Source organism: Podarcis gaigeae (genome assembly GCF_964106915.1).
Source record: "Podarcis gaigeae genome assembly, chromosome: Z".
In the NCBI taxonomy this organism is placed as follows: Eukaryota; Metazoa; Chordata; class Lepidosauria; order Squamata; family Lacertidae; genus Podarcis; species Podarcis gaigeae.
In genome coordinates this window covers 16414666-16429216 of record NC_139691.1, presented here as the reverse complement: position 1 = coordinate 16429216, position 14551 = coordinate 16414666, and the positions used below count along the sequence as shown (strand labels likewise).

General features: G+C 45.4%; 1 protein-coding gene across 5 annotated transcripts in view; it reads left to right on the top strand.

Annotated features, from left to right (window-relative positions):
- Nucleotides 1-14551, top strand: part of USP20 (ubiquitin specific peptidase 20) — a 41376-nt gene that overhangs the window by 19230 nt on the left and 7595 nt on the right. For all 5 annotated transcript variants that reach the window (XM_083722134.1, XM_083722133.1, XM_083722132.1 and 2 more), the window contains exons 14-21: nucleotides 369-463; nucleotides 3368-3401; nucleotides 3563-3608; nucleotides 7665-7845; nucleotides 11044-11170; nucleotides 12110-12279; nucleotides 12523-12604; nucleotides 13408-13516. In XM_083722134.1, the coding sequence (XP_083578260.1) occupies nucleotides 369-463; nucleotides 3368-3401; nucleotides 3563-3608; nucleotides 7665-7845; nucleotides 11044-11170; nucleotides 12110-12279; nucleotides 12523-12604; nucleotides 13408-13516 (844 nt within the window). The remainder of the gene's footprint in view (nucleotides 1-368; nucleotides 464-3367; nucleotides 3402-3562; nucleotides 3609-7664; nucleotides 7846-11043; nucleotides 11171-12109; nucleotides 12280-12522; nucleotides 12605-13407; nucleotides 13517-14551) is intronic.

Here is a 14551-nt window from a genome sequence, read left to right as displayed (position 1 = left end):
GTTCACTACTGGTAACGTTGAGTGGCAGCAGCACTCCAGGGTTTTCTGGAAGGGGCTTTTCTCAGCCCTACCTGCAGGTGCCAGGGATCCTTCTGCATGCAAAGTGTTTGCTTTGCTACTGAGCTTTGGCCCATTCCATGATAGAACTGGCTAGAGGAGACAGTAATGGTAATGCCCATGTTTTACAAGTGAAGAGTGTAAAGGCTGAGAGAGAAGCAAATAGTATGAGGCTCACCACTATAGAGACATGTAATAGTATAATGTTCTATATATTATATAAACATTTACTATTTTATTTGTTAAGCTTTTGGAGTCAATAACTCCCTGTGAGTCAGCCCTGAGTAATACCCTCCTTGCTCCCCCTACAGGTTTGTGGTGTCCTGCATCCCCAGCTGGTTTTGGGGCCCAGTGGTCACCCTGGAGGACTGTCTTGCTGCCTTCTTTGCTGCAGATGAGCTGAAAGGTGTGTTGGCCAGGAAGGAGGCCAAGATGTTTGTTTCTTTTTATTAAATGTCTTGCCCTTTGCCCCTAAGACTGTTAACAACTGCAAAACAAGAAAAAGTATAAAAGCCATTAAAGGCAGTTCCATGTATTAAAAAAAGTTCTGTATATAAGAGTGCAAATGCAGCTCCCATATAGACTGAATGCAGATTCTACTTAAAAGGCCTTCTGCAGCTGTCGAAAACAACAACCGTGATGGTGCCTCTAATGGGAGGGGAATCCAAAGAGTGGTGCCTTGGATGAATTAATTCAGAACCTTCTTCATCTTGCCTGTTCTTGGTCTCTAAGGACTAGCAAAGGGAGTTTCCTTGTGGGCCAGGCTGATGAGCTGAATGAAAGGAATTCCAGGTCTAAAGTGGTGCTGGGGGGGGGGGCAAGGGCAGAGGGAGATTTCAGGCTCAAATCCTGGGTTATTTTATTTTATGTCACTTAAGGTAAAGGTACCCCTGCCTGTACGGGCCAGTCTTGACAGACTCTGGGGTTGTGCGCCCATCTCACTTAAGAGGCCAGGGGCCAGCGCTGTCCGGAGACACTTCCGGGTCACGTGGCCAGCATGACAAAGCTGCATCTGGCGAGCCAGAGCTGCACTCGGAAACGCCATTTACCTTCCCGCTGGTAAGCGGTCCCTATTTATCTACTTGCACCCGGAGGTGCTTTCGAACTGCTAGGTTGGCAGGCGCTGGGACCGAGCAGCGGGAGCGCACCCCACCGCAGGGATTCGAACCGCCAACCTTTCGATCGGCAAGTCCTAGGCGCTGAGGCTTTAACCCACAGCACCACCTGCGTCCCTTTATATCACTTACTAGTTGTCTAATACTAAGCAGTCTTGAGCTGACTAAAAATCAAGCTTAAGGGTATGTGGAGTTGTTTAAAATAGCCATCAAAATTTAAAACCACAACTCCCATCAGCCTCAGCCAGCATGGCCAGCAGCCAGGGATTAGGGGAGTAGTTGTCCAACTTCATTTGGGCATTTGGCTGTCCCTGAGGCGGGCAATACTGGGCTAGATGGGCCAGTAGTCTTCCTATCTTCATATCTGAAAGGCTGTAGATCAGTGGTAGAGTATCTGCTTTTCATGCAGAACGGTCCCTGGTGATGGGAGTTGGTAAGAGGATATATTAATTATAGTTAATCCTCTACTAACAGACCCACATGTGTGGGCTAATGAACAAAGGAAAAAACGGCTGGTGCTTGTTTTTAAAATACAGGGCCAGCAAACAAGAGTATTAAATCCAATCATTAGGCAGATTAATGAAGCATAGGAATAGGCTGTGTGTAACAGCTGACCCCCATTTACCCCCTTTTCAGGGAAACAGACAATGGACTGCAAAGGACGTTTAAAAAGCTTTACTAGGCCTCCGACATGCATCTTCCTTATGCAAGAAAAATAAAATAACTCAGCTAATGATATTCTTTGTGTTATAGGAATTCTAAGGTCTCATATATATATATAAATCATATGTTCATAAAACTACAAGGCAAACCACATGTCTGAAATAGTACAGGAGAGCAATCCTGAAGCCATTTTGACTCTTCCAGTGACCTCAGATATTCTCTGCAACAAGGAAGGAAATGGGGAAAGCCTCCCCATTGTCTCTTTGTTCACAAATCCTGTCTTAAGGGTGTATTTGTGCATGAATAGGGTGAGCCTGTGACCTGGATTCAGGAACTAAGTATTTAGCATCTCAAAAGGAATGGCTAGGTAAAGCAATCAAGTGACCATTATCAGTATCCTGCCAGACAGGATTTCTGTGGTAGATCGCCCAAGTGATGTATTTCTGCTTTAGACCGCTGCCTCCTGTGATGTATGTATGATGTTTTGGGGGATGGTCTTGAGCTAGGGGACGCAGGTGGCGCTGTGGGTTAAAGCCTCAACGCCTAGGACTTGCCGATCGAAAGGTCGGCGGTTCGAATCCCTGCGGCGGGGTGCGCTCCCGCTGCTTGGTCCCAGCGCCTGCCAACCTAGCAGTTCGAAAGCACCTCCGGGTGCAAGTAGATAAATAGGGACCGCTTACCAGCGGGAAGGTAAACGGCGTTTCCGTGTGCGGCTCTGGCTCACCAGAGCAGCGATGTCACGCTGGCCACGTGACCCGGAAGTGTCTCCGGACAGCGCTGGCCCCTGGCCTCTTGAGTGAGATGGGCGCACAACCCCAGAGTCTGTCAAGACTGGCCCGTACGGGCAGGGGTACCTTTACCTTTACCTTTTACTTGAGCTACAGGCTGGGTAATTTCAAGAGTCTATATAAGTGCTTACTCACCTCCTATGTTTGGTGAGTGGGGACCCTGTTGCAACCGTTTAATAAAGATCAGGCTTACTAGCTGCTTTGCTTCTCAGTATTCTCTGGTTGGCCTCTGTTATTTTATCCTTCCGATAGAGAACCTACATAAGGACTCTATACAGGCTCTTGGATACCCCATAAGGGAAAATGAGCAGGGTTTTTTCTTACATTAGAAATGCAGCAAAGCAGCTTCATAAGTGTGCCTGAGGCTGGGAGCTAAGCTAAGGTATGTCTGCCTCCAATGCACACAGAGAGAGCAAAGAACAAGAAACAGGCTTTCCTACCTCTCAGGAGAAGAGGGTGCCTGAGTCACCGAGCCTGCTCTAGAAATTAGAACTCTGTGGTCCTTAACCCCTTTATATACTAATAGAATTGTTAGGTTTGAGTGCAAATCTCGCACACCTGGTTCATTCCAACTCTGGAACCCTGGAGGGCTGTTGCTAGTCAGTGTAGATAATACTCAGTTAGATGGACCAATGGCCAGAGTCAGCATAAGGCAGCTTCCTATATTCATATCTGCTTCCTTGCTCTGTGCAACAGATTGGATAAAGTGCTTCCTTCCACCCTCTTTCATTTTTCTTTCTATAGGTGACAACATGTACAGTTGTGAACGTTGTAAAAAGTAAGTCTCTGGCTCCTTTTTTAGTATTTTGAATACCACCCTACTCTGCCTTTTATTTTATAGTTTAATAAATATAAAATAGTTTAATAAATATTTTATAGTTTAATAAATATTCCAGATGGCCAATCCACTCTTCATTTCCCCCCCTTTTTCTTTCCCAGGTTGCGGAATGGAGTTAAGTACTGCAAAGTTCTCCGGCTCCCTGAGGTAAGCAGATAAAGCCATGTTGGTTTATATCCTGAGACAGCAACCTCTTCATTCTGTGCAGTGAGCAAATTGGAGATGAAAGGCATTCTGATGTGGCCCTTATTTTTCACTTTTGAAAAGAATAGTTCTTTATTCACTTCTTCATCCAGTATAGTTTACATAAAGTGAGTTATAGCTAATTGGTTGAGTGCATGCACATTGAATGCAGAAGGTCCTGGTTTTTAATAAAAGGAGTTGTGTTATGGCTTTTTAAATGTATCTATGGGAGGAGATTTATTGGTTTGTTTTCGCTTTTTTGTTATTATGCATTTTGTATTCTCGTTTTGTATTTTTCCGTTGTGAACCACCCTGGTATCTTCGGATGAAGGGCGGTATACAACTTTAATAAATAATCATAATAATATAGCTGGAGGATATTATTTGGAGGTAATAAGCCTCTGAATGCTAGTAGCTGAGAACCACAGGTGGGGAAATTGCTGTTGCATTTGGGTTCTTCTTGTGTGTTTCCCATTGGGGCATCTGGCTGGCTACTGTTCAAGTTCAGTTCAATTTATTGTGTTTAGCGAGCAGCCATTACACACATAAAAATAAGAAGAAGAATACTGCTAATAATAGTGGTTTACATTTCTTCTCCCTGACCTTTACAGGCTAAATCATTTGCCATTCCCCCTTTAAGTTTTATTACACAAATTTGTAAAGCCTTTTGGCGATAAATTTGGATGTTCTAAAGGATATATACCTCTCTACATCAGACAACAAAAAGCAGGTCTTTGCAAGAGACGTCCTTCCCTTCTGCGATCTTAACAATGGGTGGATCACCCACCCCACTCACACATGAAAACAAAGACCACCACAGCCAACCACAAATGAATAAGCACACCCTAGGCCAACCCCAACCTCTCTCACCACCAAAGGAACACAAGTGAACAGCAGAGAACCTGCACAAGCAACGCTGACACCAAACCCTACATACAGTAAGCGAAGTAGAAACATCGCTACTCGACCCCACTCTCACCCATCTCTCCCCACCTCCACCTCTTTCCCCCTTTTCTTCCTAATGTCTCAACAAATGAAAATGAAATCTAAAAATGTTACATGGGAAAAAACACGAGAGAGAGAGATTGCACACTTTTGTATATCAACAAAATCTTTAATAAAAAAACCTAAACAGTCGGTGGATGTAATTGTTTCTAAGATTGTTATAAAAAGAGCATTCAAGGAATACATCAGCTGTATCTTCAATTGACACAGTGTTGCAGCTGAAAGCTCTATTAAGACAACTAAATGTCCTTCTGTTAGAAGACTGGATGGGTTGACAGAAAGGAGTTCCTAAGGATAGAGCTTTCAGCTGCAACACTGTGTCAATTGAAGATATAGCTGATGTATTCCTTGAATGCTCTTTTTATAACAATCTTAGAAACAATTACATCCACCCATTGTTAAGACCGCAGAAGGGAAGGACATCTCTTGCAAAGACCTGCTTTTTGTTGTCTGATGTGGGACGTGGGTGGCGCTGTGGGTTAAACCACAGAGCCTAGGACTTACCGATCCGAAGGTAGGCATCCCTGCGACGGGGTGAGTTCCCATTGCTTGGTCCCTGCTCCTGCCAACCTAGCAGTTCAAAAGCACGTCAGAGTGCAAGTAGATAAATAGGTACCGCTCTGGCAGGAAGGTAAAAGGCGTTTCTGTGCACTGCTCTGGTTTGCCAGATGTGGCTTAGTCATGCTGGCCACATGACCCGGTAGCTGTATGCCAGCTCCCTCAGCCAATAAAGCGAGATGAGCGCCGCAACCCCAGAGTCGGTCATGACTGGACCTAATGGTCAGGGGACCCTTTACCTTTACCTTTAAGTCTACCAGATATCTTTGCAAGGATGGATACAATGGGAAAAAAGCATACAGTATGTTGGATTGACAGATCTTGATATCAGCAGTTTGTGATGGCATCTCAATGTCTCTCAGCCAGGGGTCAACAAACTTTTTCAGCAGGGGGCCGGTCCACTGTCCCTCAGACCTTATGGGGGGCCAGACTATATTTTGGAAAAGAAAATGAATGAATTCCTATGCCCCACAAATAACCCAGAGATGCATTTTAAATAAAAGCACACATTCTACTCATGTAAAAACACCAGGCAGGCCCCACAAATGACCCAAAGATGCATTTTAAATAAAAGGACACATTCTACTCATGTAAAAACATGCTGATTCCCGGACCATCCACAGGCTGGATTTAGAAGGTGATTGGGCCGGATCTGGCCCCTGGGCCTTAGTTTGCCTACCCATGCTCTAAGCCTTTGAAGTATTAATTCTTTAGCTATCTCAAAACCCTGTGCCACAAAAAAGGAGGCAGAGAGTCCCAACCTTGTGGCAGCAGATTGCATTTCATGTTTCCATAAGTTTGGGGTGTTGGCAACTGTGAGAACAGGTTGCTGAATTAGAAGGCAGAGGGACTTCTCGGTGGTGGCACCTGCCCTGTGGACCGCCCTCCCATCAGATGTCAAAGAAATAAACAACTACAGTGGTGCCTCACAAGACGAAATTAATTCGTTCCGCAAGTCTTTTCGTCTTGCGAGTTTTTCGTCTTGCGAAGCACGGTTTCCCATAGGAATGCATTGAAAATCAATCAATGCGTTCCTATGGAAACCGCCTTCAGACCAGGTCCGGGGACAGTCTGTCTCCCAATCCTCTTCTGAAGGCCGGCGGGGGGCGGGGCGAAAGTCTTTGCTTCCCCCTGCCTGCCTTCCCGGGACAGCGGAGACTTCTCCGCTGTCCCGGGGCGATTTAAAAGCCCCCGGGAAGGCAGGCAGGGGGGACAAAGACTTTTCCCCCCCGCCGGCCTTCAGAAGAGGCCTTCAGAAGAAGTCTTTGTCCCCCCTGCCTGCCTTCCCGGGGGCTTTTAAATCGCCCCGGGACAGCAGAGAATTCATCCGCTGTCCCGGGGCGATTTTAAAATGCTCCCGGATGGCTTTTGAAGGCAGGCGGGGGGAGCAAAGACTTTTGCCCCCCGCCCGCCTTCAGAAGAGGTCCAGAGGGCTCTCCAAGCTGCGGATAGCAGCCTGCTGCCCCGCGCGAGGGGCACTCTTAAGCAGAGCGCCCCTCGCGCGGGGCAGCAGGCTGCTATCCGCAGCCTAGGCGGGAACTCTTCTGAAGGCTGGCGGGGGAGAAGGGCTTTTCTTCCCACCGCCAGCCTTCAGAACAGCCTTCTGAATGTTGGCGGTGGGGAGGAAAACCTTCCTCCCACCGCAAGTCTTCAAGACAGGTCCAGGAACAGAGGAGAAGCGCTGCGCACCTTCCCCTCTGTTCCCGGACCTGTCCTGAAGGCTTGCGGTGGGAGGAGGGCTTTCCTCCCCACCGCCAACATTCAGAATGCTGTTCTGAATGTTGGCGGTGGGGAGGAAAAACCCTCCTCCCACCGCAAGCCCCGGGAACAGAGGAGAAGCCCTTCGCGCCTTGTCCTCTGTTCCCGGACCTCCCACCGCAAGCCTTAGGACAGGTCCGGGAACAGAGGAGAAGGCGCGCTGCGCTTCCCCGCTGTCTCCGGAGATTTCCCTATGGGCTTTCGTCTTGCGAAGCAAGCCCATAGGGAAATTCGTCTTGCGAAGCCACTAAAAAATTGGAAAACCCTTTCGTATTGCGGGTTTTTCGTTTAGCGAGGCATTCGTCTTGCGGGGCACCACTGTATTGGACTTTTAGAATATATCTGAAGGCAGCCCTGTTTAGGGAAGCTTTTAATATTTGATGAATCATTGTATTTTAGTATCCTGCTGGAAGCCATCCAGGGTGGCTGGGGAAACCCAGCCAGATGAGTGGAGTAATAATAATAATAATAATAATAATAATAATAATAATGATGGAGCCCTGGCCTGATCCAGCAGGACTGTTTTTATCTTCTTAGGCTTTTTACCCCAGGGTTTTAGTTTATGGTGGCTTTATGATGCCATGCACACACAGCCCTGGCTGAATGTATCTTAGGATAAGCCCTATGAGGGCTGTCTGGAGGGGTTTGAACTTGCCCATCCGCAAGTCCCTTTCTGAGCTCTGATGCCTTTTCTCCTAGATCTTGTGCATTCACCTGAAGCGTTTCCGACATGAGGTCATGTACTCCTTCAAAATCAACAGTCACGTCTCTTTCCCTTTGGAGGGGCTGGACCTCCGGCCTTTCCTGGCCAAGGAGAGCATCTCGCAGATCACCACCTATGACCTCCTCTCTGTGATTTGTCACCATGGCACAGCTGGCAGTGAGTTGTCTGTCCCTCTTCCCATTCTTCTTTGCCTGGAGGGAGCTTGCAGCCTGGAATGACTTATGTGTTGTGTGTGATGAGCACTTCTCGTAAATAAAGATTAGCCAGATAATTATGGAGTTAAACTGTGGAACTTGCTCCTTCAGAAGATAGTAATGGCCACCAACTTGGATGGTTTTAAAAGAGGACTAGACAAATTCATGGAGGATGGGGGCTATCAATGGCTGCTAGCCAATATGGCTTTGCTCTGCCTCCACAGTTGGAGGCAGCAATGCTTCTGAAAGCCAGTTGCTGGAAACTACAGTAGAGAAGAAGGCTCCTGGGCTCTGGTTCTGCTTGCAGGTTTCCTATTGGGGGATCTGTTTGGCCACTGGGATAACAGGTTGCTGGACTAGATGGGTGATTGGTTTGATCTATCAGGGCTCTTATGTTATTAAAAGTGCCTGTGAGTTAATCTCCCTTTCTTCACCTCCGCCAAAAAAATAATATTTATAAATTGAAAATGTGAAAATGAGCTATTTCAATCAGTACAAAACAAGTTACAAAACATAAAGCCAGGTCAAGGATCACTGCAAATAAATCACCTCCTATTGCATAACCAGCTGGAAGAACTGAGCAGGCAGATAAATAAAGCCTTAACATGTTGACAATTTCAAATTCATAAGCATCTTCCTAGCAGGTTCCAGGCTACCCTTCTCCCAAACCAAATGTTATGGCTGTAACCATAAATGATAATTTGCTGCAGGTGTGGGGCAGCTATTTCCATTGACTCTTGTATCCTCAATAAAACAATGCTATGTAGCTATAGACTTAGCCTGTATGCTTTTGATCCCTGGCCATTCCCCCTTTTCTGTGAGGTTTTCTATTAAAGCAATGTGCCACAATTTTTTTTTTTGGGGTGGGCAAATATTTTCTGTTTCATTTTATAATATATATAAAGCAAAGAGAACAGTTATAACAACCCACTATTCCAACATGCAACCTCCAGATAAAAAACAGGCAAACCAAAGGCCTCCACTGCCTGGCAGACTTCTACCAAAATAACAAACTCATATTGACACAAGAAATACAAGACAAATACCCTGGCTAATCACCAACTACAGTACATGACTTCTTAAACAATCCATAGACTCAGCATCCACTAGGCCCTTGTCCACCTTTGAAAACCTCTGGACAGCAGAAGAACACAGCAAGGGGATGGTATCCACAATATACAAAATACTGCTCCAAAATCCCACAACCCCCCTTGATGCAATCAAAGAACAATGGGAGCACAACAATGAAATTAACTCCACCCAATGGACTAGAATGTGGTCTAAACCTCCCTTTGAATCCATCTCAGCCAAAAGAAAAGAACTCACTCTGAAACTTACTTACAGGTAGTACCTAACTACCATGATACACCAAGGAACCTCACCAAAATGCTGGAGAGGCTGTGCTTCTACAGGCACATACAGCGGTACCTCTGGATATGAATGGGATCCGTTCCGGAGCCCCGTTCGCATCCTGAAGTAAACGTAAGACATCACTGCGTGTGCATGGGTCGCATTTCGCCACTTCTGTGCATGCGCATGACGTCATTTTACTTCTGGGTCGCCATGGAGTGCAACCCGAAAATATTCATCCCAAAGCTACTTCAACCCGAGGTATGACTGTACCTCCACATGTGGTGAGAATGCCCCCAAATCCAACCCTTTGGGACGGCAGTCATACAAGAAATATGCAAAATAACAGAACAGGTATTAGAAGTCACCCCAGAACTGGCCCTACTGAACGTTTTCCAAGATATTACTGTCCACTCACATTATAAAAAGCTTATAACCACCTACTCTCAGCAGCCAGAAGCATCATAGCCAGGCACTGGAGAGACCTGTCAGGAGTGAACATGGACCACTGGTAGCAAATCGTATGAGAAATAGCCGTGCCAGAAAAGCTAACCAACTGACCGAAACTGACATGATCACATACACAGCTCAACAAGACAACAAGAAGAGTCCACCGACAGCATACAAATAAATATGACTTACTTGACTCAACAATCCCTCCCCCACTCACAAATGCAAACAAACCTCACTGCAGCCAATTACAGACAACCAACCACACGCTGGGCCCTCCTAATCCCTCTTACTACCAAGGAAATGGAATAAGTGAATAGAAGGAGAATCTACCCAGTTGATGCTGACACAAAACCCCACACGTACACTATAGAAAAGAATACAAGTTTCACCACCCCACCTCTCCTCTCTCCTCTTCCTCCCTGACCTTATACTGTATACAACATAAATGTCTCATATCAAATGTAAGACTGTAGAAAAGACTTTACAACCTGAAAAAGAGACATTGCACGTATTTTTGTAAATCAAGAAAATCTTTAATTAGAATTATTTTTTAAAAAACAGATGAGAGTTAAAAGATGAAAAACGAAACTAAAATAGGGACACATGGGTTTACAAATGGGTTAAAACAACAAAGTTCAAGTTATGAAACAAAAAAGTGAGAATATAAGTTGTCTCCGCCTAAAGAATATTACTATTATCTGATTATCAAGTATAGTTCCAAATTTGCCAGGCTTCTTCTGAAGGTTGTCTTGAAAATGATTTTGTTGTATATGTAATAACAGACTGCTAAATTATATGAAAAGTGTCTGGAGGTTCTAGCCCTAGTTGAAATCTCAAATTGTGCAAAAAAAAATTCTATTACAGTTATATATATATTTTTATATCTTATTTAGGATTTTCTTGTTTTACAGAAGTGTAATGCCTCGTATTTTTTCCCCCATGTAACATTTTTACAAATCCGTTTCATTTGTTGAGGCATTAGGGGGAGAAGGAAAAAAAAAGGAAAAAGAAAGGGGGTGGAGGGAGGGAAGATGGATGGGGGTGGGGTCAGGTGGTGGTGTTTCTATTATGCTTAATGTATGTAGAGTTTGGTGTCAGCGTTGTTTGTGTTGTTCACTTGTGTTCCTTTGGTGGTGAGAGAGTTTGGGGTTGGCCTAGGGTGTGATCGTTTGTTTGTGATTGGCTGTGGTGATCTTTGTTTTCGTGTGTGAGTGGGGTGGGTGGGTGTTTTGTATCTAAAGTGGTGCATCTTACATCCAATGTAAGATTTGGTGCTATTTTCACATGCCATGATTTTTTGATACCAATATTCAAGGTCATTCACTTGGGACTCTTTTCAATCTTGCATTCTTAAAAGGTGGGCACTACATCGCATATTGCCAGAATGTAATCAATGGCCAATGGTACGAATTTGATGATCAGTACGTCACGGAGGTCCACGAAACAGTTGTACAGAATGCAGAGGCCTATGTTTTGTTCTACAGGTAAGATGTTTGAAAGTAATTGGCCCTTGCTGGGGAAACTAGCATTTTTTAGAGATGGCTGAAGAGCTTGAGGAGAGAGTGTTTCCCTGGGAGGAAGATTCAAATTTATGTAATTCTAGTCCTTAGACACTTACAAAACAAAGTTTAACAATGCAAAAGTAGAACAAGGTAGCAGAAATAGGAATTAACTTGGATGCAAATGAACTGCAATGGAAACCAACTTAGAAGTTTGAATTTCCTTGGTGAATTCCACTTTCCCCTTAAAGTGGAGTGGCGAAGAGGCAGAGTACCTGTCCTGCATGCAGAAGGCTCCAGGTTCAGTCCCGACATCTCCAGGTAGGCCTGGGGACTCCCTTCCTGTCTGAAATCCTGAAGCGCTGCTTCCAGCCACTGTAGATAACCATGAGTTAGGTGGACCAATGGGCTGCCTTGGTATAATGCAGCTTCCTGTTTAAATAAGCTCTTTATTTAGAACCACGAGGACTAGAATCTTAACTTTATTTATAGAAGAAGGACCATAGTTCACTGGCAGAGCATCTACTTTGCATACAGAAAGTCCCAGGTTCAGTCCCCAATGGCCTCTCTTGTAGGACTGAGAAGAACTTCCTGTTTGAAAACCTGGAGAGCTGCTGCTGATCATTGTAGACGATACTGAGCTAGATGAACCAAGAGTCTGGCTCAGTTTCTAGGATCCAGCTTATTTCTATGACTGCCAGCTGTTTTTAGTATAGGATTTTAATTGTTGCAACCCACCCCTGGACCCTAGTATGAAGGGCAGGTAATTAATTGTAATAATTATGATGAGGCAGCATTGTAGGAAAGAACCCCCCGTGATTTGCAGTTAAACACGGAACAGCCCCATCATCTGCATGGTGGTGGCTCCTGCTGCTTCATACTGACGCCTCCACCCTCTGCGCTTTCCTCATAATCTTCCTCCAGGAAGAGCAGCGAGGAGGCTGTGCGGGAACGGCAGAAAGTGGTCTCGCTGGCGACCATGAAGGAACCTGGGCTGCTCCAGTTCTACATCTCTCGGGAGTGGCTCAACAAATTCAACACCTTTGCGGAGCCAGGCCCCATCACCAACCATACCTTCCTCTGCTCCCATGGAGGTGAGGGGGCGGGGAGGGAGGGCTCACTTGAGGGAATGTTACTCGGTGCTGTGCTGAGAGGCAGGGATCTGCTTGGCTTCTGCTTCTAGCTAGCCAGTTTTCCTCTCAGAAGCCACACAATTTAAATGTCCGGTGGCAGACATGCACAGCCCGTGTGGTTCCTTGTGTTCTGCAGGTGTGTTAGCAACTACCCAGAAGGTACCTTGTTTTTCATTACCTCTTCTCTGTTTCATTTACTCGCAGGCATCCCTCCAAATAAATATCATTATATCGATGACCTGGTGGTGATTCTTCCCCAGAACGTCTGGGAGTATCTCTACAACAGGTAAGGGGAGTAAGTTTGGGGGTGGGGGTGTATTGTTTCATTTTGTTTTAGTAAAATCAAGTACCTAGTCCCTAGGGTAAGTGGAGAGCAAGTTGAAAACTTACAGCTGGGGCAAGAGCACAAACACAATGCAGGCTTTCTGACCCTTCAAATTCCTTCTTGGTGCCCATTTTTTCTGTGAAGCTTTCGGCATCTGGTTTCTATTTTTCTCCCTTTTGCTTTTGTCTCCCTTTCCTCCAATATAACCTCTCATGTGTTGAACTGCTGATTGTAATCCAGCTAGGGCAGGTGCCTAGTCTTTTCCCCTCTGGGAAGTGCCACTAGAAGGCACAACATAAGAGAAATAAAGGTCTGCAAAGCTGTACTACACCTGCATAGCAGTTCTGTTGCTGATGGCCTCAGAATTGATTGTCAGCAATGGGGAAACTTCCAGATGTTGCTGGCCTTCTGGATGTTGCTGGACTATAGCTCCCATCAAACCTGATCATTGGCTATACTGGTTGGGGTTGATGGGAGTTGAAGTCCACCCACTTCTAGGGACTCAACACTGCTCTAGAGGGCACCAGGCTCCCCTGACCATTGGGTTGTGCTGGCTGGGGCTAGTAGTAATTGGAGTCCAACAACCTCTGGAGATCCACACATTTCACTAAACCTGGATGAACCCAAGGAATGTCTTCTTATTTTTTTAAAAGCGGTCTGCACCACAAATACTTGGAGTATTTGGGCATGTGGTGCTGGTGTGCTTGGTCTCCCCCCCCCCCCATTGCCTCTGTGGTTATGCTTCAGTCTCCTCTTGTGTTCAGGTTTGGTGGCGGCCCAGCTGTCAACCACCTCTACGTGTGTTCAGTGTGCCAGGTGGAGATCGAAGCCCTGGCCAAGAGGAGGAAGATCGAAATCGACACTTTCATCAAGGTACTCCCACAGCAGATAGGCCTGCTGGGGTGGGGAAACATAGTGGTAGTACAAAGTAGTACCACTAGCTGTCAGTGTCATTCCATCTAGTGCACCTTATGTGGGGCTTCCCTTATGCTTGATCTGGAAGCTGCTGCATAAGACCCATTCTGCATTGGTAACAACTAAATCCTTTAGTGTGGCAGCACCTAAACTTTAGAACTCAACTGCCTATTGGTATCAAGCAGGTGCCTTCACTGTGCTCTTCTCTGCTAAAAACAAGCCTGCCCAGATATTTAGAAAGTTGATGTGAGTCTTAAATCTGTTTTTAGTCTATTATTTTAATTTTTCCAATTATTGTTGCAAATTTTTCTTTGTGATAACTTTATCGTTTTATATTTTTTGTGAACTGCTTTGAGGGTTTTTTTTGTAGTCAGGCAGTATATAAATTTTATTAAATAAACAAACGAATGCTGCGGCTCAGTTATGGATTCTGCTGACTGGCAATGGACACAATCTCTTTTTATGACATTCAGAATCAAGCATGTTAATTTGCTGCAAGCAACGGATTCCTTCCTCTGCCCTAAGGTGTCTGCAGCTTTGATTTCATGTGTTTGCTTGGTAGATTTATACCCCACTTTTTGACAAGTCCTCAAAGCAGCTGAGGATGTTCATAAAACACAACAGATACACCAAGAGCAATATGCTCACAAATCAAAACTGAGTGGCCAGGCAGCTGGTGTCAGACTCTCCTTCCGCCATGGCTTCTTTGGTGGTTGGGGAGGGAACAGTCTAACTGCAGCCACCCTTGACGCTGCCATTGTCTGCATCCACCTCGTGACAGAGCAAATGATCTGCTCCGAATCTCTGCAAGCTCAGTAAAATACAATCCATAAAATGCAGGAGACACATCCACAAACCTTAGAAGCCTTTCAGCTCCAGAGGCTTGTAAGGAAGCTTATGCCAGCCCTTAAAAATACAGTTCAGCATAAAAGGAAGATTTGAAAACTAACCTACAAAAGCTGGTGGCTGGTGGCAGTGTTGGTGTTTTCTACC